Raw genomic sequence first — 23159 nt, 5'->3', positions numbered from 1 at the left:
AACCATGTTTTTCACGGTTTTCTCGAAAACGGCTCTAACGATTTTCTTCAAATTTATACCATGAAAAGCTATTTATAAGCTCTATCAACTGACATCAGTCTCCTTTCTGGGAAACTAATGAGTGGTCCACCCCATCCTTGAGAAATGGACTTTGTAACCTACTTCTCGTGCATGATCTAGCAGTTCATAAAAAGAACACATAGACGAGATATTTCATCTGTAGAACAGCTGTTTTGACAACTTTTAAAAAAATTATCGAATTTCACAATTTACACAAAGGGAAAAGTACTCTGAAAACAATTATATATACACATATAAAGAAGTCTGAGAGTAGTTTCAAATATGTTGCCGCCAATCGTCATTATGTTATTCCCCTGAATTATTCTCGTTTAAGAATGGGGCTTACAGTTCAATGAGCAAGGAAAGTTGTGTGAGTGTACCACACCAGATTTTTAAGTTGGTAACCATGAATAGCAGAGAAATTTATTGGATTCTCGAATTTAATTATTACTATTACTGAACTCCAGCATTTGGTAAATTGTAATCTATTTATAATATAAGACAGAATTGGATATACACGTACGGGATAGGAAATTCACAAAAATGACGCCTCATCATGTCTGAACTACTGGACTGAATAACTTGAAATTTTGCATATAGATTCTTGATTTACCGAGGTCTATTTCAAATTTGTCAAGATCTCAGTAGGTCAAGTTTTCAGACTCATGCAGAGTACGGGTTACCTGATAGTTTAAATTTTTCAATCTTTGATACCTGGCAAGGGGCTAACATCATAATTAAGTGGGGCTGTTCAAGAATGCCCGTTTCCACACTTAGCGGCTGGAGGAAATTCGTTGATTAAAACTGTGCCCGGACCGGGAATCGAACCCGGTACCACTTGAAAGTGAAAAACTTAGTTGCCGGCCAAGCGGCTTTACGTTTTCACACGTTCCGATTTTGGGACGACACGACAGGAAGCAATCTGATTGGCTGATATATTATTTCGAATCAGCCAATTGGAGAGCTTGCTACCCTGTGGTATTGTTCCGGAAAAGTGTGAAAACGGCCAATGTCTGGTGGACGAAGAGGTGCCGGGTTCAATTCCTGGTTTAGGCACAGTTTTTTACAGTTATAATCAGAGAAATTCCTCAAGTTAATTTGTTCTTTGGTCAATATTTTCATTGGATATTCGAATTAATTTTAATGTTAACTGTGCATAGTCTTTATATTTTATCAGCTTTAATAAATGTCAAGAGAAGTCTGTTACAACATAAAGAAAGAGGTTCACTTCACAGATTTAATGTTAGAACCAGTCATGATATTAATGTTCCTATAGTGAGGTCCAAGTTATAATGGCAGTGGATAAAGATAGAAGAATAGCGATGCCGATTCTCTGCATTAATTAATTATATTTCTACACTGTCAAAAACATACTTGGCATCGTTGTGGACCTGGAAAAGGATAGGCCTAGTAGGCCTTCCACCGGCTTTGTCGAATGATAGACAAGGATAGAAAAAACAAAGTTGATCAAATACTGTCATTATAACGTGGACCTTACCTTAGATGCAGACTTAGAAAGACTCAGCACCACTGGCTTTCTTGTGGTATAAAATTTTTCAACAAACTCCTCTTGATCTACGAGATTAACGATAGAAGGTTATGAAAAAAAATTAGGATTTATCTAAATTACCTTCTAATTTATCTAGATATCTAAGATTCCTTGTCAAATGTGATATAGGCCTAATATTTTAGTAGTAGGACTACCCACTGGAACCATAAGAAAACTGTAAAAATAAAATGAAAATAATGTTCTCAAGTTCTTATGAAATAAAACATTATCAATTGAAGTGTTAAAAAACAGTGTTAATTACCTTCAATTCTAGAAACTGCAAAGATGAAAAAAATGCAGAGACTAAAGAGTATACCGGTATGAGCCATGCTTTATCAACTTGACAATGAAATGAAACTCAATTCAAAAATATTCAAATCAACAACAGCTCTCAACAATCACTGGTGGTAGTTACTTCTCAACTGAACCAAGTGACAAAGTTGAAGACAAAACTAGCATGCAAGAAACAACTCAAATAAAATCAAACTGTAGTAAAAGTTAAATTTTGAATGGGAGTAATTAGGAGCAATTGTAAATACGAGCATTTAGCAATCATTCCAAGCAAGAATACAAACAAAAAATGATTTTCAAAAGAAAGAGGTTAAAAACTTAATCGATAGCAATATTATCGAGTATCAAAGTAAGTATCGATACATCGATAACTTCGATCGATAACCCATAATCGATTGTAAAGCTCAGTACCAATGGACTCACAGTTTGCATGCCTCGACGAGGCATCGGGCGTCCTTCGATACAGTAAGACGTTATTTAAAAAATGAGATAAATATCAGTACATTATTTTAGTAGCTCAAACGTTCTGATGTAGCGAATACAGCCTGAGTATTGTGAGGATTTCAAATACAACATGGAATCTACGAAAAAACTGATAATTCATCAACTCAATTTTCGACAGGCCTCGACGCACATCGCATAGACGGGCGAGCGCACGTCAATGGCAGCATGCCTCACTTGAGGTAAACGTCAGTGAATACTCTACTATACTATTTTAGGATGAATAATTAAAAATTTGAAATCGATTAATTTGAAAAGTTTCTAAAAATATTCTGAATAAATTCATACCAATTATGGTCATGATAAAAAATCACCAGCTGACTGCAGTTTTGTTCTATTTTTGCAATAACAATCAGCTGTTTAGAAATTGGAGTTTGAGGTTATGTGACCAGAAGCAGAAACCACAGTCTGTAGGTTATTGTTTATTATAAATATCCACAGTTAAACCATAATTATCACAATACTGTTTTTACATTTATAAAATGGGTATTATCAAATATTGTCACACCGTGAATATTCTACATTCTAATGTGCATAAATTAATCAATCCTGTTAACGGCTCTAAGCTATGGAATCATCAGTTGTCTTCTTCAAAAACTACACATCAGCTTCAGTCATTAGGTGATTTTCTATCGAAAAAACTGCAAGAAAGTTTACCAATAACAGAAAAATTTATAAGTTCATTGCCAAAAATTCGCAATTCACCTCGTACCTTTTGTACAAAATCAAGAAGTTCCAGTAAGGTAGGTGAAATCATTCTTACTTTTCAATATTTTTAATATAGAAAAATTTAGTGTTTCACTTTCGTATTTATGTTTGTAGATGACATAGTTTGCAATCTTGAGTTCTAATAATAGGAGGTGATAAATCAAGAATTAAAGAATGATTGCGTAATCTTATGCAGCAGTAATTCAACTTGAATAACCTTTTGTACATCATTGCGAATTGATAATTTGCTTCTTTCTTCCAATTTATGTGCACTTAATGATGTTTTAGTTTTATCCTAAGTCAATAACCAGCGCTACTGGGTAGACTGTGTCAAGGCTTTATACAACATATCACAAGAAAGTTACAAAATGTCATCTCACTATCAAGAAATTTACTGAGGCTATAAAATGGATGCTCTTAGAAAGACCGAAGGCTCCAATAGACTAAAAAAGATTTTAGAACTGCTCGGAATTGTCTATTACTTCCACTATCCTTAACCCACTCTGGCAGCTGCTTATTGAACATTATGAAAGTATAACTTTTCTGAGTCCTTGCTAAACAGCATCTTGGCATGTTGATAAGGTGAGACTGACGGGTTCCATAGCCAATGTCATCTCACCACGAGTATCAACACTCCTTGCTCGGATGCGAACCACACATTCAAGAATGTACTGATTTACAACAGTAAGCATTTTTAACTTGTTGAAGAGTGGTCTACAATGAGCCATGTAGTCACTGCCCGTCAGCACTCAAACATCTTTTTCCTGCAGAAGCAGCACATTATCAAGTCGTCCAGAGAGTCCCCACAGGTGAAGGGAGTCCATAACAGGCATGGCTGTGTAACATGGCATAGTAGACAGTAAGGAGGTATCCGGCACCAATTTCAGATTTCAACTTTTGCATAAAATCGAGCGCACTGGACAGCTTGGAGCATACATTGACAGTATGACTTGTCCAGCTTATGCTGGTATTCAAGGACAATCCCAGCAACTTTACATCAGCTTCCACCTGACCAGCCTGTCAGAAGAAGCAGAGAAGTTTCTGTGTCTTGTCCTTGTTCAGCAGCAACTTTTGGACCAGCTCTCAGCAGACCTCAAAGAATTATCAGCAGCCTGCCCAAGCTACTGCGCATCACGTCCTCTATTGATCAGTGTAGTGTCGTCAGCATATACTAAAGCATTCATTCTCATGCAAATGTCATTAATTGCAATAATAAAGAGGAGAGGGCCCAGAACCGATCCTTGAGGTATACTATACTCTACCAATTCACTGCTTGAGGTGGCTCCATCAATACTCACCACCTGACGTCTGTTGTCAAGGTGAGAGGACAGAGTGCTGAAAACTGCCCCAACAAATTCATAGAACTTTAGCTTCTTCAGCTGGACACCATGAGAAATGCTATCGAAAGCCTTATTGAGGTCACACATTGTAAGGCACACTGATTCTCCTTCCTCAAAGCATTGATGATTTTCTCTATCAACTTTTCAACAGCAGTGATGGTTGATCTACCCTCTAGAAAGCCATGCTGGCAGGATGAAAAGAGATCTTCACTCACGAAATAGGTCACCAATTGCTCCCTCATATGAACCACCATGATTTTGGCAAACACAGGCTCTATAAAGATTGGTCGAAAACTACCCATCATAGGTTTAGGGCCGTTCTTGTACACTGGAACAGTCCTGGAAATCTTCAGCTCGTCTGGGAAAACTCCCACGTTCAAACACTGATTTATACACTTTGTGAGTGGAGCAGCAATCAGATGAATGATTGGTTTCAGTACAGGAATGACGATTTAGGCTCAACTAAACTTACGCGACTCAGGTCGAAAAGAGACTCGACTCTAGTCGAGAGCCTGTGTTTTCAAATGGTGAAATGCTGACACTCAGACCAGTCGACTCTAGTCTCCGCGACCTCGCGAATGTGAGACTGAGTCGAGCCTCGACTCGACATGTTGGTTGAGCCTGGACTTGAGTTGCGTAGTACCGTGCATTTTTAATGGAAGTGAGGTTATGTTTTATGAAAGTGATGTTTTATCATTTTGGATAAGACAATAATACGAATTAGATAAGCCAATATATATTCATGATAATTATTATAAAATTTGTTACATGCAAATTAGATCTTATATTTTTAATAAAGTATGGTTAGAAAATAATGACATGGAACTGAAGTAGTGACAATGAGCGAAAAACTGGAGTATCCTCGACTGGAGTCGTACGATTCGAGTCGAGGTAGTGTGAGTTGAGCCTTAAGCGACTCAGGTCGAGAAGAGACTCGACTCTAGTCGAGAGCATGTGTTTTTAAATGGTGACAGTCGCGGAGACTAGAATCGACTGGTCTGAGTGTCACCATTTGGAAATACATGCTCTCGACTACAGTCGAGTCTCTTCTCGACCTGAGTCGTGTAAGTGTGATTTGAACCTTAAGATTTAATGATGATTTAAGATACTTCACAGAATATTTCCAATTATTTTTATAACGTGTAAGACTTTCATTCCTAAAACTACAATTTATAATCCACCCTTTCACGTTGTTATTTATCAATCCATTAAACTTCTAATTTTATTCTTCACAAAATATCTTCAATCATTTTTATAACGTGTAAGGCTTTCAATCCTAGAACTACAATTTATAATTTACCCTTTCACATTGATATTTTTATCAATTCATAAAATATCTCTCAATTTTATCCTCAGGTTATCAGCAAGCAATGGAGGAGAGAACAACGTGCTTTGGCCAATCTCCTGCATCGATCAGTATTCATGCAAGGCCCGCTACGGAATACCCATGTCCGTTGTTTGCATACAAGCTCTTCGAACGGCAGTAAAAGTGACTCTTCCAAAGACGACGATAAGAAAAACAAAAAAAATCAACAGGATGAAGAGACGATCAGTTCTTTAGTAGTGAAAGGGCTGTTCTGTCTTCTTAGCGCCTACATGCTCATGACATTTCTGTTGATTCTGCTGCCCACTAACAATCAACAAGAGGTAAAGTATTAAATGAGAACTTGCTCATTTCGATGAAAAAGTTACAAATAATCATAGCTTTTATTTTTCTATTCATTACAAAACTACGGTAGTTCAATTGAGAAAGAGTTCAGTATCAGATTCAGTTAGCTTCACTCAGTCTATCAGTAGAAAAAGACAGTAGGCTAATTTCCGTATATCATTATGAAATAACTGACGAATTCCAAACACCATTAAGGGTCGGTTTCCGAGCTCGGGATTTAGCTAAGTTCTTGACTTTGAACAGCTGGAGTCAGAAAATTATCTTTCCAAAACGGGGCGTAGTCGCAGTTTTTATAACAGTGGTCGCAGTTTTTATTTTCTCATTTCTATAATTGGAAACGTTTTTCCTTGACGAAGTTAAACATTTCTAAATAATTCAAAATAGCTGAAACTTTACACGATTTTCTCTTTATTCCATATTGTGTTCAATTTTCTAGTTTTTTGAAATTGGATTCAAACGTGATTTTGACAATGACTGCGACTACGCCGCGTTTTGGAAAGCCAATTTTCTGACTCCAGCTGTTTAAAGTCTAGAACTTAGCCAAATCCCGAGCTCGGAAACCGGCCCTTAGTGATATTATAGAGCAAAGATAGCATAATAAGAGATCCCATGGTATTGGTCTTTATTTCCCAAATTCCAAGCCGTTTTTTTGTTAACTCAAGCCGATTACTATAGACTTCTGTCTATTATTACTGTTTTGTTGTGGTGAGAGTGTAAGAACGGCACATTATGAGAGACTACCAACGTCACATAACTTCATCAAAAAGAACCATTAGGACTATCGGCTTGAGTTAACATCTATTTATCATTCAAAAAAAATATATAATAAAAACTATCTTGAATAAACCAAGGTTATACCCAACAAATCTAATTTTCCTGGATTTTGATGTTTTTACCGTGAGACAACTATATGTCAAAGTTTTAATAAAATACTTGGTAAAAAATAAAAATATCTTCCTAAAGTTGATCAAGAACACTTATCATTTCAGACCGGGTGTAACAGAGGAATTTCAAGTTTATCCTACTAAACTTTAATTGATCAGAAGACAGCTAATTTACACAAGCAGTAAACTGATCAATGCAATTCCTTTTGACTTGGATTTCAAAATTAGTAAAAAGAGCGTCAATGACTGGATTAAGAGGGAATATTTCTTTACCTTAAATATAGCAATTTAGATTATTTTATTTTCATTTTATAGTCTTTTCTCTGCACAATATTTGTTTGATTTTTTATGATTCTGCTGTTATAAGATTCTGTAATTATTAGTTAAATTTAACTTTAACTTTCTGCATTATTTCGAAATAATATGTTTTTCTTTTGCTTTTTTGCAACTCTTACCAGCGGGCAAAGATTTTCTTTTTGCTGGTGATGCCTAAATTTTATATTTTATTTTAATTTTATTCTAGTATATGTATGAGTAATTATGTTTATTTATTTATATTTTTAATGATATGTCATATTATAAAGATTTTGTAATATGTTTTGAATATTCTAATTGGCAATAAATAAATTAGTATATTGGAACGTAAAAGCCTTATACTATATATAGTGATATATTTTCTCCATTGTAATACTGTATGATTACTATGTGAGATCTGAGCACTTCAAGATTCAAAAGTAGCTCTCAGATTTGATAAATAGAATCTGAGTTGCCAAAAATTGTTAAAAGGCGAAACCGTCTGAGCGTAGCTTGAAATGCGTCTTTTGAAAGACGTGGCTGACGTAGCTTGAAATACGTTTTTTCAAAGACGTAGCCGACGTTTCTTATCAATCCTTACTAATCCTTATCAATCTGTCCATTCTAAACCGGCGTAGTGTAGGAGATACGAAAGCTAAGTCTTTCAAAAAACGTATTTCAAGCTACCCTAAGGCGGTGTGAAATAGACAAGGGCCTTCTTGTGTGTTAGTTGATGTAGAATTGATATCATAGAGAAAATATATCATAAGAAGATATACCATGGTATAAGTCGTTTATGTTTCAAATTTATAGTCGATTTTTGTTGACTCAAGCCGATTACTGTCGTTTATTACGATTTTAGCTGGGTGAGAGTATAAGAACGGCACATTATGAGAGACTACCAGCGTCACATAGCTTCACGAAAAATAACTACTAGAACTATCGGCTTGAGTTACAGTGAAATTTGGAACACAAACAGCCTCTACCATGGGATATCTTCTTATGCTATATTTTCTACATGTTTATATTCAGTCATACCCTAATGATTTTTCTGTTGGGAAGTTGAATGAATGAATGAAGTTTTATTCTAAATAAGCACAATTCAAGAAAATGTAAAATACATGCATATCAAAAACAAACAAACAAGTTTATAATATACAGAACTGCATAGTAACGAAACACAAACCAAATTTAATGTGACTTATTAAGAAAAATTCAATACAGCTCGTAAGATGCAACTTATGAACCACTGGAGGGAGTTGATATTTGTATTCAATCCTCATGAATTGTGTATTCAATTATATATTCATTTGAATTTGAATATGCGTATATTTTTCAGATTATCCGCTTCATAACTTGGAATGAGTTTGTACATCACATGCTAGCGAAAGGAGAGGTAGAGGAAATTATTGTACATCCTGATCTTGAGCTGATTACTGTCATTTTATATGAAGGCGCCATTATCAAAGGGAAACGAGTGAGTATTTTGAATATTTCCAGATATAATTGAGTGAACCCATAACTTGAGAATAATGAGAAGAAAATAACCTCTAAAATTCACATAGAGTGAAGATGTGGAGATTTGTTTGTTTATATCTTGTTGAATACATATTGTAATGATTTTTATGTTGAGGATTCATTATTTTATGTACTGTAATATACTATACTGAGATTCACGTTTTAAAGTAATCACTCTACATTTGTTTGCTATCCTTGTCTGTCATTAGACAAAGCTGATATCTCTACCCTTCTCTACCGCCGCACTGTTGCTAAATCGTTTGTTGATTATCTAGGCTCAACTCACACTACCTCGACTCAAAACGTACGACTCAGTCGAGTATACTCCAGTCTCTCGACCTTACGACTTTCTTTCTCATTGTCACTACTTTAGTTCCATGCTACTCCATCTCTAACCTCACATTATTAAAAATATAAATCCAATTCGTCACTACTTCGCATGTAAATGTAATACATTTTTCTAATAATTATTATGAATATATTGTCTCATCTAACTCTTACTTGGAGTGAGATAAGAGTTATGAAAGCAGCTTGACGCGTCTCGTTTCGGCTCCTCAAAACTATTGTCGTTTCAGTCGGTTTTTCTCATTGAATCAGCGTGATTCTTTCATATATAGTGTGTGAAAGTGTTATCAAGTTCATCACCGAATCTTGTTGCGATCCACCTCATATATCTTGCGCAATTGAGAAATTTTAAAATCAAAGTAACATGTTTCCATCGCCAAAAGCTCTACGAAGCGGTTCTAAGGCGCAGGCTTCGATTGATAAGGCTGCTGCAGGAGATAAGCGCCCAGCCGTGCCGGTAAATCAACGGTCGAATTCGGCCCCCTCTGCCTCTTCGTCCAAAGGTGGAAGCGATACGGCGATGGGGGGAGGAGCGGCTCGAGAGAAATTCTCGGCATTCCTTTCCGATGACGAGTTCCTGAACAGGCTAGCGGATAAAGTTGCCGATAATCTGTTCGATCGACTGGCAGATACCATCTCCGCGCGCTTTATCCAAGCGTTTGAACCGCGACTGTCGGCGTTGGAGGCGAGAGTGGAGTCTCTTGCGGCTGAGGTTGTCGCCGTTCGCGAGGACGCGAGGGCCCGTCAGGTGCTGCTCGAAAACAAGATCGATGACCAGGAGCAGTACCAGCGGCGCAACAATGTGCGAATTTTTGGCGTGGAGGAGGTGAGGGGTGAGGACGTGACAGCCATCGTGACTGAAATATGCCGCGACAAGCTCAACGTTAATATAGACCCTGCACTGATTGACCGATGCCATCGCTCCGGCCGTGTTGTCGATCCAAGGCCCGGCGAGCCGCGACCTAGGCCGCGTCCGATACTGGTAAAGTTTATCAGTTATCAGACAAAACGTGCCGTTCTCTCCGTGCGGCGGCAGCTGAAGGGGTCCTCGATCACCATCCGTGAGGACCTCACTCGGAAGCGGAACAGCTTCTATCGCGAGGTGGCTGCTCGTGTGGGCCAAGCAAACGCCTGGACTGTTGATGGTACGGTAAAGTGGAGGGAGGGGGATAGAATTATGTTTCGGAGAAATTTCTGATTAATTTAGTAGAAGCTGAACTATGAAATTGAATTTAGAAATCGTAGTATCTATGTTTCTGTGAAAGACTTATCATTGGTTTATTATTATTTGATTCATTTTCCATTTTTCACTATTTTTTAAAAATATTTTATCTATTACTTTTCTTTGTTCTCCTTATTAATTTTATATTTTCTGAAATTTTAAATTATTGAGTAAATATTTGTTCTGTCTTATATAAGACAGAACACATTTACAAGACAGAACACAGTTTATCAGATCAAAGTTGGGTTTGTTCGTCATAATGAAATACTTTGTTTGCCATAATACTGTACGATTTAATGATTGATAATTATTTTTCTAAAACACAAGAATAGGTAGATAGTAATCTGTCTACAATTTTCTTACAACTTAGATGATATACTCTTATAGCCTAAAATAATTACAGATTCTATCTGATTTATCTTTCATGTGGTTTATCTTCCCACTATTATTCATTACTTTTCTGCTCTCAATTATCAATATATTATTGGATCTCTCTCCTTTTCTCCTTCTCTCTCTCTTCTACTCTCTCTCACACTACATTTTCATATTTTTTCTGCTCCCAATCTATTCTATTTACCTGAGGATTGTCGTGATTGCTCTTATCTACTATCTGTAATAGTGGACTCGGTTCACACTATCTTTTATTCCGTTTGACTCTCGCATTGATCGACATCCTACAGTCTTCTAGTTTACTGTGTATCTAATCTTGAACTGAAATACTTTTGATCTGTCATTCACAAAAACCGAATTAGAACCTCAATTTTATCTTTTAGGAGCCGAACAGCTCAAGCCTGTAGCTAGCGTTCCGACTCATTGCTTACTGCTGTACATTACTTTGTTTTTTATCTCTCCATTTTAATATAGCGTTATCTTATCGTTTCATAGCGCTCGACTTCTTCACTTGATTATTTTCTTCTTCTATCTCTTATGATTTCTATATTTCTTCTATCATTTCCTTCTTTGTGTGTGTGTGTCAGTATGAATGTGGTAAGTGTCTTTTTTGTAGCTTCTCATTGTTTCGCCGATTCACCCCCCTCTTCTGCCTTGCTGCTTCGTCGCAGCCACCTTGTCTATACAGCAGGATGACGGCGCGGCCGCGCTGAGTGTCGGCGATTCCCTCAAGCGGGCATTCTCTCCTTTCCCGGATCGACTTAAGATCGCTCATGTTAATGCGCAATCCCTTCTCTGTCATATAGATGAATTTAGGCACACTTTCGAGGGCAAAGATTGTGACGTCATTCTTATATCCGAGACCTGGTTGAAACCGACAATCCCTAATCGACTTGTTGCACTCCAGGATTATGTGCTCATTCGGAATGACCGGTTACACAAGAATGGGGGAGGGGTTGCTGCATTTGTCAAGCGTTCTCTGCTGCCTGTTCATAAGTTTTCCTCTGATACCTCCCGTGCAGCTAGACCTGAATACATGTTTATTGAGGTTAAGTGTAACGGAGTTAAAATGTTAATAGCAGTTTGCTACAGGCCGCCTCATATTGGGTATATGTCAGAATTTGAGGAAGCACTACTTGAGCTGATGGTGCCCTATGAACATGTGGCTATCATGGGTGACTTCAATACTGACTTACTTGGACCTGATACTCATGACAAAATACAACTGACCACTATGTTTTTTGCGAATGGTATGACCTTGCTGCCTCTCCAAGCTACGCACCATACATCCACTTCGGACACATTGCTTGATCTTATTGCAGTTGCCGATGTGAGAGCAGCTGTGTGCCATGGGCAGTTCCCTTTCCAGGCCTCTCTGCACATGATATGATATTCCTAGTTTATAATATTAAGAGGCCTAAACCTAAACCAAAAATAATCACTTATAGAGATTATAAGAATATAAACTACCACAATTTGTTCAATGATGCAATTAACCTTGACTGGTTACAGATATTCCAAACTAACAATGTTAATGTTATGTTGGACATTCTCAACCACAATATAGTTTCTCTTTTTGAAAAACATGTTCCTTTAAAAAATCGCAGAGTAACCAGAGATCCTGCTCCATGGCTCACAGATGAGATACGCCAGCTAATGAGGGATCGAGATTATTGGTGCAAAATTGCAAGAGCTTCAAAAAGCCCCAATGATTTCAATCATTATAAGCGTTTGAGGAACTCTTGCAAGCAAACAATTAGAAATGCGAAAGCTACATTCTATCGTAACTTGATCTCCTCAAAGCGATCATCAACTTCATCTCTTTGGCGTGCTCTGAGGGAGATTGGGGCTGGCAAGGAGAGGCAGGTACCGACTGTAGCTCACTCGCTGGATGATCTCAATGACTTCTTCACTGACATCCCTGTGGGTTTGGACCAAGCTCGTGCTCACTTTGACTCTCTGCCTGATTTTCATCCCAATGAGGACTTCTACTTCTCCAATGTCACGGAGCAAGAGGTCTTCTTGGCTGTTCATCGAGTGAAGAGTAATGCTGTTGGTGCAGACGGTATCCCGATTAAGTTCATCAAAATTATCCTTCCTTTTATCCTCCCATTTCTCACCCATTTGATCAATACCTCACTTTTAACGTCTGTTTTTCCTAATGACTGGAAGCTATCTATAGTGATTCCCTTGAACAAGATCCCTAACCCTCTCTCTCCATCCGATTACAGGCCTATAAGCTTACTGTCCGTTTTGTCCAAGGTTCTGGAAATTATCGTTCACTCCCAATTAAGCTCATTTATCCATGGTTCTGGATTGATTGGTGACTTTCAATCGGGGTTCCGTAGTGGTCATAGCACCACCTCTGCGCTCCTGAGAGTCACTGACGACATCCGTAGGGCTATGGATGGTAGAGAGCTAACAGTTCTAGTCCTAATAGATTTTAGTAAGGCATTCGATAGCATTTTCCATCCCACTTTACTCTATAAACTCAGAAACTTAGGTTTTTCCAACTCCACTGTGGCATGGGTGAGGTCCTATCTTCAGGGTCGGTGTCAGTGTGTGAGAGTCGGGGATGCCTCTTCACGGTGGCGTGAAGTGAACAGAGGAGTTCCTCAGGGTTCGGTATTGGGTCCTCTGCTGTTCAGCATCTACATAAATGACGTGACAAGCACTCTACTCACGACCAGACATCACCTGTATGCCGACGACTTGCAAGTATACCGGCACTGCAAGAAAAATGACTTCGACGTCACAATTGATGAAGTCAATGCTGACTTGACTCGTTTGGTACGATGGACTGAGAATAATGGACTGAAAATTAACGAAACTAAATCAAAATCAATAGTCATAGGTTATTCAAGACTTTTAAACACAATTGACATAACTAACGGACCATTTATAAAATTGAATAACATACAATTGCAATACAGTTCTGACGTGAAAAATCTAGGACTTACAATGACAAGGACTCTTGACTGGACCAGCCACGTGACTCAGACTTGTAACAGGGTCATTGGGGGGATTATGACATTGAAACGGATCTCTGACTTCATTCCCTTTTCAACGAAGGTTATGTTGGTCAAGACTCTGATCTTCCCGATCTTCAACTACTGTGACATTGTGACTCTTGACATGACAGTTCAACTTCTGCAGAGGATGCAGCGTGCACATAATTACTGTGTTCGCTTTATCTTTAACCTGAGACGTGACGACCATGTAACTGAATACTTTGACAGACTTGAAATTATGAAGCTGCGTGAGAGTAGATCACATCATGCTTTGTGCTTCCTCTATAAGATATTGAAAACTAAAACCCCTAAGTATCTGGCAGTAGAGTACCGTTACTTGGGTGACTTTGGTCGTGGAGGAACGCGGCATGGATCCCATCTGCTGGCTGTCCCAACACATAGGACTGTTATGTACAACAAGTCGTTCCTTGTGACAGCCTGTAGTTTGTGGAATTCTCTGCCTGCTGAGCTAAGGCTTGTTGAGGGACATCGTCGGTTCGGTGCGGCTGTCTTGCGGTGGATCAGAGGTGGTGGACTCGGCTGGAATGTTCACTAAATCTTAACGTGTGTGTTAGTGTGTGTGTGTGTGTGTGTGTGTGTGTGTGTGTGTGTGTGTGTGTGTGTGTGTGTGTGTGTGTGTGGTGTGTGTGTGTGTGTGTGTTGTGTGTGTGTGTGTGGTGTGTGTGTGTGTGTGTGTGTGTGTGTGTGTGTTGTGTGTGTGTGTGTGTGTGTGTGTGTGTGTGTGGTGTGTGTGTGTTGTGTGTGTGTGTCCTTTCTTCCTCTTTAATTTATTCCTCTCTTTCTTCTTTTTTCTTCTATCGAAATGATCTATGGATTTTGAACAGACGTTTCTTCCGTTTTCAGTTTTCTCTTTTTCTCATTGCATTATTTTCACTGATTCAAATTAGAAAGAAATTTTGTTTTTTTTCTTTCTTTCATTCGCTATTTGAAAATTTTATTATTTTGTAAATTGTTTTATTTTATCTTATAATCTTTGTTGTATAGTGTTTTAGTTTTACTTAGAATTGTATTGGAGGGTTAAGTGTAAGAGAGGGCCGGCTGCGCCCTAACTTCGCCCTCCTAGGTTTTTAATAAAGGCAGCTAATCAATCAATCAATCAATCAATCTTATTATTGACTTATCTAAAATGATAGAACATCACTTTCATAAAACATAACCTCAATTCCATTAAAAATGCATGGTACTATGCAACTCAAGTCGACGCTCGACTCAGTCTCACAGTCGTGAGGTCGCGGAGACTAGAATCGACTGGTCTGAATGTCACCATTTGAAAACACATGCTGCATCGATATAAGACTTGAGTCGCGTAAGGCTCAACTCACACTTACGCGAGTCAGGTCGAGAAGAGACTCGACTCTAGTCGAGAGCATGTGTTTTCAAATGGTGACGTCGAAGAGACTAGAATCGTCTGGTCTGAGTGTCACCATTTGGAAACACATGCTCTCGACTAAAGTCGAGTCTCTTCTCGACCTGAGTCGCGTAAGTGTGAGTTGAGCCTAAGTGTGAGTTGAGCCAAGATCAACATGCAATTAAACTATAATCATGTAATCAAACTATACTCACTTTAACCCGTATTTCGCCATGTTGTTTGACTTCTTCATATTCAGACCAATTTTTTCTTAATGTATTATTTTACCGACTTTTTGCAGACTGAGCAACGCATGTACTACATAAACATCGGAGACAGCAGCTCGTTTGAGGATAAACTGCGAGCGGCCGAGCAGAGGATCGGCATCAAACCGGGGTCGGGGGTGCCCGTGGTCTATAAGCGAGGCTCCGATGCTATTGCCCGGATTCTGGCATTTGCAATTCTCGCCGGAGTCATATTCGCCTCTATGATGCGAGGCAAGAACTTTAAGGCGCCCATGTCTATGGACTCGTTTGTAAGTTGTAGCATAGAAGAAAGGATAGCATTAAAAGATATCACAAAGTATATAGTGAGGTCCACGTTATAATGGCAGTATATGATCAACATTCATCTAACAATGCTGAGATATAGATAATTCACTTAATATTCATTATCAATCATTAGAATTAGTTATTAAAACATTGAAAAATATATTTTCTTGACAAATTAAATATAATCGATGAATTTAAGCAAGAATGAACAGTTAATATTACATCAGAAGTATCAGCTATCTTTTATAAATTCATTTGGAAATTCAGTCACAATACAAGTGAATTATTAACAAGATGATTTTAACAACAATAATATAATATGGTATGATCAAAAAGATCATTGTTAAGTTTTATTCACTTGACAATTTCTGAGCGGATAAACGAATTAAGCATTAAATCTTTGAATTACCTTGTATATGAATAACCAATCTCATTGCATGAAACAATATAGATACATTGTGTTACTCATTTTTTTATTCGTGGATACAATCACAAATCATATAAATATGATTAGGAACGAACAACAGGCTCGGCCCAAAACTATTTCATTCCCAAATTTTGATAATAGATATCATGTCCGAAAGATAGGTTATGTTTCTACTGTGTCATTTCTTGGGTCTACTGTGTCATTGATTCCACTAGGCGTTAAATTTGCACAACTTGTTAGAATCAATCTAGAAAACAAACAATTTAAATTCAAACTTTGAAAATAGTTACTCTTATAAAAGGCAGTGGCAAGGCAGAGAATCGGCAATGATGTATCTTTCTTCACTGCAATTATAACGTGGATTACTATAAGATTACTAAGACTTGCATCCTTGAAGAGACTGACTGGTAATTTTTTCATTTCCAAACATCTATGATTATACAATGATCTATGAAGTTTATGTCTTTTGATATTATAATGGCAAAGCAGTCGTTCTTGACATTCCAAATCCAAATTCAGTTCATTTGCCAAAAAATACAAGAACAAAAACAATCAATCTTACAAAATAAGTAGGCATGCAGTACAGACAAATGTTTTTTCATTTGTTTTATTTGTGCAATAAGCTTTGTTGTATTTTTGGGCTTCATATAATTAGAATCACATCCTCAAATTTATTATTCACATCTCAAAATTATTCTATTTATTTGAATCATACAACACATATGATTCGCTTATTTTAAACATTAGTACAACTTTTAGTCATGAAACTAAGGGCCTAACTATCAGCTAGAGAGCCCCACAGTAGGGACAAAGTCCCAGGAAGAGTTTTTTAGGCGTTTCGAGACGAGTCGACAAGCTCTCCGATTGGCTGATTGGGTTTGCGTTCGGGAATCAGCTGATAATCTGCCAATCGAAGAGCTTCCTGCCTTGCCGATTAGTCTGAAAACGCCTGAAAAAACGCTTTCTGTGACTTTGTCCCTACTATCTTTGTCCCTTTCAGCTATCGTGAATTTCAAGAGCATTCACTTTAAGAATACAGAATAAGTAATTCTAATTTGGGTCTCTCTAGCTGATAGGTTATAAAAATTACACAATTCACCACACATGTTACCACAGTTAATTTGTCTCCAGGGAAGAAGAATTTGTGCTAAACTCATGTCACTTTCTGTGTTTCAGTCTCAACTGACCAGAGCGAAATTCACTCTGATCAATCCGCTGATTGGCCAAGGCAAAGGAGTGCATTTCTCAGATGTCGCCGGTCTTCAGGAAGCCAAACAGGAAGTTATGGAATTCGTTGACTATCTCAAGAGGCCGGAACATTACAAGACCCTTGGCGCCAAGGTAAGACAATTTTTCACTATTTATTGCTTTTTAATGCTCCAATCCGATCTAGATATGTAACCTTATCTAAATTTGGGAGAGGAATAGCACAAGGTTACCGTATTTTCTTCTCCCTATCATTTTCATGATGTAATAATTGTATGAATCAATAAAGATAATTGAATAAAAACACAAATATGTTGTCAAATTCTACACTGTTTATGTAGATTAACATAGTATATTTCGCACCTAGAGCGGAAAAACATTTTTGCTCGTGGTGCGAACGCTATTTTTTGCCACACAGAAAAATAAAACAATATAAATATATGAGAATAATTGTTTATTAGGCACTTCCGAAAGCAAAACTGGAAGGTCATAGCTCTAGCAAATCTGAGGTATGAATATCAGGAAATTGTCCAAGTATTTTTATTTTTAATTCTAATTTGTCTAAATAACCTAAAAGATGATGTTCAATTATGTGGGAGGTTGAGTTTATACTTTTTTATTCTTTCAAATGACAATAAGATGATATTATTATAAATGTTTTAATTATTGAATGATGAACACAAATAATGAAAAGTTTTTTGATCAGCTGTTTTTTGATCACCTTTCTTAGTTCCATGTTAGCGGGTGGAAAGGGTACTCTTTCCGGCCTTGGCCTGAAAGAAACCTGTTCTGACGTCAGACGAGAGTCGTCTGCAAACAATGTCTTTCAGATCTACGTAGGGACTGGAAAACAGCTGCTTTCTGTGCAGTGTGGCGAAAACATATTTGTGTTTTTATTCAATTATGGAACGGTTCTACAATATTGACAATGACTTAGTCGAATTTTTTCAATAAAGATAGTGAAATTAGTGAGATATGGTAATGATGATAATGTATGAACTTGGGAACAGAGGCAGTTTTGAGTGAATGTGTGTTGGCTATACTTCTACGTTTTAATAATTCATGACAGTGACAATGAATAAATGGCAATGTTTATGTCTGTAGGTACCCAAAGGAGCTCTGCTGCTAGGACCCCCGGGATGTGGCAAAACCCTTCTGGCCAAAGCTGTGGCCACAGAATCCAACGTGCCTTTTCTCTCAATGAATGGCTCAGAATTCATTGAAATGATTGGCGGACTTGGCGCGGCTCGCGTCAGGTGAGAATTTATTTATTAAAAAAAACAAAAACAAGTGAGTTACAAAGACTACATTATAACATTTAGTCTTTTGTAAGGTTATCTGATGCAGCCAGGTAACAATCTATCTATCAATTTAAACGAAATACAAGTGAGTTACAAGGATGTACATTATGACAGTTAGTTTTCTGTAAGGTTATCCAGTGCAGCAGAACAGCTTTGAAATTGCTTTAGTATGCTTCTCTGATAATCTATTATGGAAAAAAATTGTCTCCAATTGTCAGATTTAGAATAAATTAGTGGATTGTGTTAGGTACGAAATATATGTCCACAAAAATGTGTCATTATGAAAAATATAAATAAATGTTTATTTTCTAAAAAAAACTAAACTACTACATCAATTACAGAAAATATTAGCTAGTTTACAATTACATACAATAGTTAGTTTCAGTAATTTCTTATAATGTGTCTTCTACATGTTAAGTGTTTTCTGTGTGGAAATTGACCTACCATGTTCTAGAGTAGGTTTTGTTTGTTTTTTTGTGTGCCGATTAGTAATTAGTAAGTGTTTAGTAAGTCATTAGGTGCTTAGTTGGAAATATGATTCGTTGTTTGAAATAATGTCTTGTATGTCTTGTATTTTGTTTGTGTGGAAATTGGCCTACCATGTTCTAGAGTAGGTTTTGTTTGTTTTTTTGTGTGCCGATTAGTAATTAGTAAGTGTTTAGTAAGTCATTAGGTGCTTAGTTGGAAATATGATTCGTTGTTTGAAATAATGTATTCTATTTTCTGTATTCCTTTGATCATCAACCAATTGTGTACTATTTCGGCTAAAATTGTGTTTGCAAGTAGTAGATTATATAATTTCGGTGCTAAATGATTGAAATGTCTCTGGTATAGTGCCTTCCTTGCAACACTGGTGATGAGAAGATTCCTGTATCTGGTGTTGTGGTTGTAAAATAGTCATATCTATGTATATATGTGTATCATATCATATTTAAATAGTCATTTTCAATAGGCCTAGTCATATTAGTAATTTATTCCAATTCAGAGATTTTGATCATTTTTACTTTATCTAATTTATTCTTTACCACAGTCAAATGACTGAGTGATAGATGGCAGTCGATCATAAATTAGTGTACTTCGGTTATAGAATACATTTATTAGAAAAATAAATTGAAGAATCAAATTAATAAATATATGAATTCGACATAACACCACCATAATAGGCTAATGGTGTTTATCATTTTATTCATTATGAATGATAGTCGACATTTTTAGAAAGTAGCGTCGAAATCCACACTCATTGTGTGGAACATCCTTCATTCTAAATAAAAGGACTAAGAAATTGTCAAAAACCACAGATTTCATTGAAAGTTAGAAAGACCGGTTTCGTTTGTTACCCCATTGTCAATCTCCGATAAACTATATACAAGAGCAGCAGAATTTATACTAGTAGGCGAGTACTGCTATTGGTCAAGGGCATGAACGCCTGCCATTTGCCCAGCTAGACAGTCTCCTCCCACTTAACGGTCTAGCAGGAATGTCACAAAACTGTTTAAGCAACAGACTCGCCATGATAATCATACCGTTGTTTTGCTGAACTGTTTACTTTCTACATTATTTTAGGTCAATTACATCATGTACGTACGTATTGAACTTATAACACTATTATGGATGGGATGATATTCAACTTCTGGTCAAATTCTTCATTCTGTAAATTTCGACGTCACCCTTTAAAGATGTCGTCTGTGATGACACGAAACATCATTTCCGAATAAGTAAAGCCAGTGATCGAATGTATCCGGAAAATTCTAATTCAAAATAATATACATATTATGAGCATATCATACGTACGTTTTTTTATCATTCGAAAAAAGCCGATGGACCAAACCATCTAAGAACTGGTATTTATTTTTCTTCTTTCTCTGAACACCCAACAAAAAATACGATTATTATGGTTGTCTTATGGAATTATTAATCATACTGAGGTCCACGTTATAATGGCAGTGTTTGATAAGCAATGGTTTTGCTATCCTTGTCTATCATTCAACAAAGCGGATAGCGCTATCTCTCTCTCGCTTTGCTCTGTTGCCAGATCAGCTTTTAACAATGTAGAATTGATAATTAATTAACAAAATATTTCATGTTAATTATGAAATTTCACTACGTGATTATTGAAAAATTTAATGTTTTGCTTAATATAATTGATTATTTTAAACGAGACTGAAAAATTTATATTATAATTATTATCAAACGGCTTATCTTCTGAGAATCTAGGGATACTCAATATATATATATTCTTATGAATTAACTGTTACTTTTTTCCTATATTTTTGTGAGACGCAACATGCTTCCAATCATTAGGATGTTTTTTTCTACAAAAATACAGTATAAGTAAAAGGGTACTAGTTTGTTTAAAAATAGTCAAAATTCCTAATTATTATTAAACGAAAATCCCAATTAAATGCTGTAAATCACCCTGAAGACTTCTGCAACTGCAAATATTGACAACAGGGTAAACAGCTGGGAAACCCAGGGTTCGGTTCCCGCGCTGACAAATAATTTTTGTACAGTAGCACTCATCGAATTTCCATCTAGCTGTTTACCCTTTTGTCAATATTTGCAGTTGCAGAAGTCTTCGGGGTGATTTACGGCATTTAATTGGGATTTTCGTTTAATAATAATTAATAATTAATTAGCATTTGAAAAAACGCAACTTTCAATTTATTTCCATCTGTAGAATTAATAAACATGTATCAGCTACCGTCTATAGAAGGCATTGACAAGACAGTGAGGATCGGCAACGTTGTTCTCCTATCTTTCTCCACTATCATTATAATGTGGACATCACTATAGAACTACTGAAGAGTTTTATCATGGTTTTATAATTCTTATTGCAGAGATCTGTTCAAAGAAGGTCGTAAACGAGCTCCTTGCATAATATATATTGATGAAATTGACGCGATTGGCCGCAAAAGGAGTTCTGGAGCTGGAGAACTGGACAGTGCGATGGGAGAGGGGGAACAAACGCTGAATCAGCTGTTAGTTGAGATGGATGGCATGGCTTCTATTGAAGGCATCATCATGCTTGCTTCCACAAATAGGGCTGATGTATTGGACAAGGTAAGTTAACCACCATTTCTCAAAAAATATTGATAATTCTCCAACGTTTGGTTGAAAAATGAATTGCAAAACTATAGGTTATCTGCCGTTTTGTTCTTGAATCGATTGCAACACTACCCACTTCTTCTATAGTGAGGTCCACGTTATAATGGCAGTGTTTGATTAGCAATGGTATTGCTATCCTTGTCTATCATTCAAAAAAGCGGATAGCGCTATCTCTTTCTCACTTTGCTCTGTTGCCAGATCGTCTTTAAACGATGTAGAATTGATAATTAATCAACAAAATGTTTCATCTTAATCATGAAAATTCATTATGAAATTATTGAAAATATAATATATTTATCTCTATATATAAAAATGAATGTCTGTTTGTGTGTTAGTTTGTTTGTTCCCTATAGACTCTAAAACTACTTGACAGAACGGCATGAAACTTTGGGAATATGTTGTGTGAATATTGGGGATGGTTTCTGACCAGAAATTTCAATAGGGAGGCTAATAATAATTATATATTAATCCATTTTACAGACCTATGTTTTCGAAATTGTCCGCCGAGCGGCTAACGTAGAACGGGAAGATCATCATGATTTAAGATCATGTTGTGATAATATGATTTAGCATATGAACTTACCAGCTGTAATAAACACGTCACTCTGTGATCAAATTGTTTACTGGTATTAAAACGGTAGTTTTAAGCACATAGGATGTCCGTATTGAGATGTGAATAAAAATATTGATTGTCAGATAAATTTCATGATTCACCAAATAAAGTCAAGTGTGACATGAGATACATTGACTTTTTGGCGGTACGAAGTTCGCCGGGTAAGATAGTTGCTTAATAAAATATAATTGATTATTTTAAACGACAATGAACAGTTAATATTACATCAATAAACCTGTATCAGCTACCGACTATAGAAGGCATTGACAAGACAGAGGTTCGGCAACGTTGTTCTTCTCTTTTTTTCCACTGCCATTATAACGTGGACCTCACTATACACACTGAAGATGATACTACCTCAGTGTACTAATCGAAGATGTGATATACACTGGAGATGTTGAAACATAAATGTAACTTTTCAATAAATTGTTGTTGAAACATATAAATGTAACTTTCCGAAAAATTATTGAAAATATTGGATAATATTCTAGTGTTTCATTATGGATAAATACCACTATATCTCACCAAAAACTGTAAATATCAGTAATGAGATTTATATTTTTATTTATATTAAAAGTTACCCCAAAGAAAAAATGAATGTATCAGATATTCTTCATCCTTTATTGATTCATCCAATAAGTACATCATCAAAATGATGGGGAGAGAGAAAGTAAGGTAACCTTGTGCTATTCCTCTCCCAAATTTAGATAAGGTTACACATAGAATAGATTATATTGGAATGATTGATTGAATCTATAGCAGCTTTCTTGGCTAGCTTCAACTTGACTCTCGTTTCCAGCTTGAT

General features: G+C 36.7%; 2 protein-coding genes across 2 annotated transcripts in view; one reads left to right on the top strand and one right to left on the bottom strand.

Moving 5' to 3' along the window:
- LOC111057905 (alpha-L-fucosidase) overlaps window positions 1-2220 on the bottom strand; it is a 29719-nt gene extending 27499 nt beyond the window's left edge. Inside the window, exon 1 of the mRNA XM_039431305.1 lies at window positions 1872-2220. Within this exon, the coding sequence (XP_039287239.1) occupies window positions 1872-1938 (67 nt within the window). The 5' untranslated portion in view covers window positions 1939-2220. The remainder of the gene's footprint in view (window positions 1-1871) is intronic.
- A 548-nt stretch (window positions 2221-2768) lies between these two features.
- LOC111057903 (paraplegin) overlaps window positions 2769-23159 on the top strand; it is a 40064-nt gene continuing 19673 nt past the window's right edge. The window contains exons 1-7 of the mRNA XM_039431304.1: window positions 2769-3144; window positions 5806-6096; window positions 8636-8773; window positions 15453-15686; window positions 17306-17470; window positions 18440-18591; window positions 21474-21696. Of these exons, the coding sequence (XP_039287238.1) occupies window positions 2884-3144; window positions 5806-6096; window positions 8636-8773; window positions 15453-15686; window positions 17306-17470; window positions 18440-18591; window positions 21474-21696 (1464 nt within the window). The 5' untranslated portion in view covers window positions 2769-2883. The remainder of the gene's footprint in view (window positions 3145-5805; window positions 6097-8635; window positions 8774-15452; window positions 15687-17305; window positions 17471-18439; window positions 18592-21473; window positions 21697-23159) is intronic.

This window comes from Nilaparvata lugens, chromosome 6 (genome assembly GCF_014356525.2).
Source record: "Nilaparvata lugens isolate BPH chromosome 6, ASM1435652v1, whole genome shotgun sequence".
Classification (NCBI taxonomy): Eukaryota; Metazoa; Arthropoda; class Insecta; order Hemiptera; family Delphacidae; genus Nilaparvata; species Nilaparvata lugens.
This window is presented reverse-complemented; position numbering and strand designations above follow the sequence as displayed.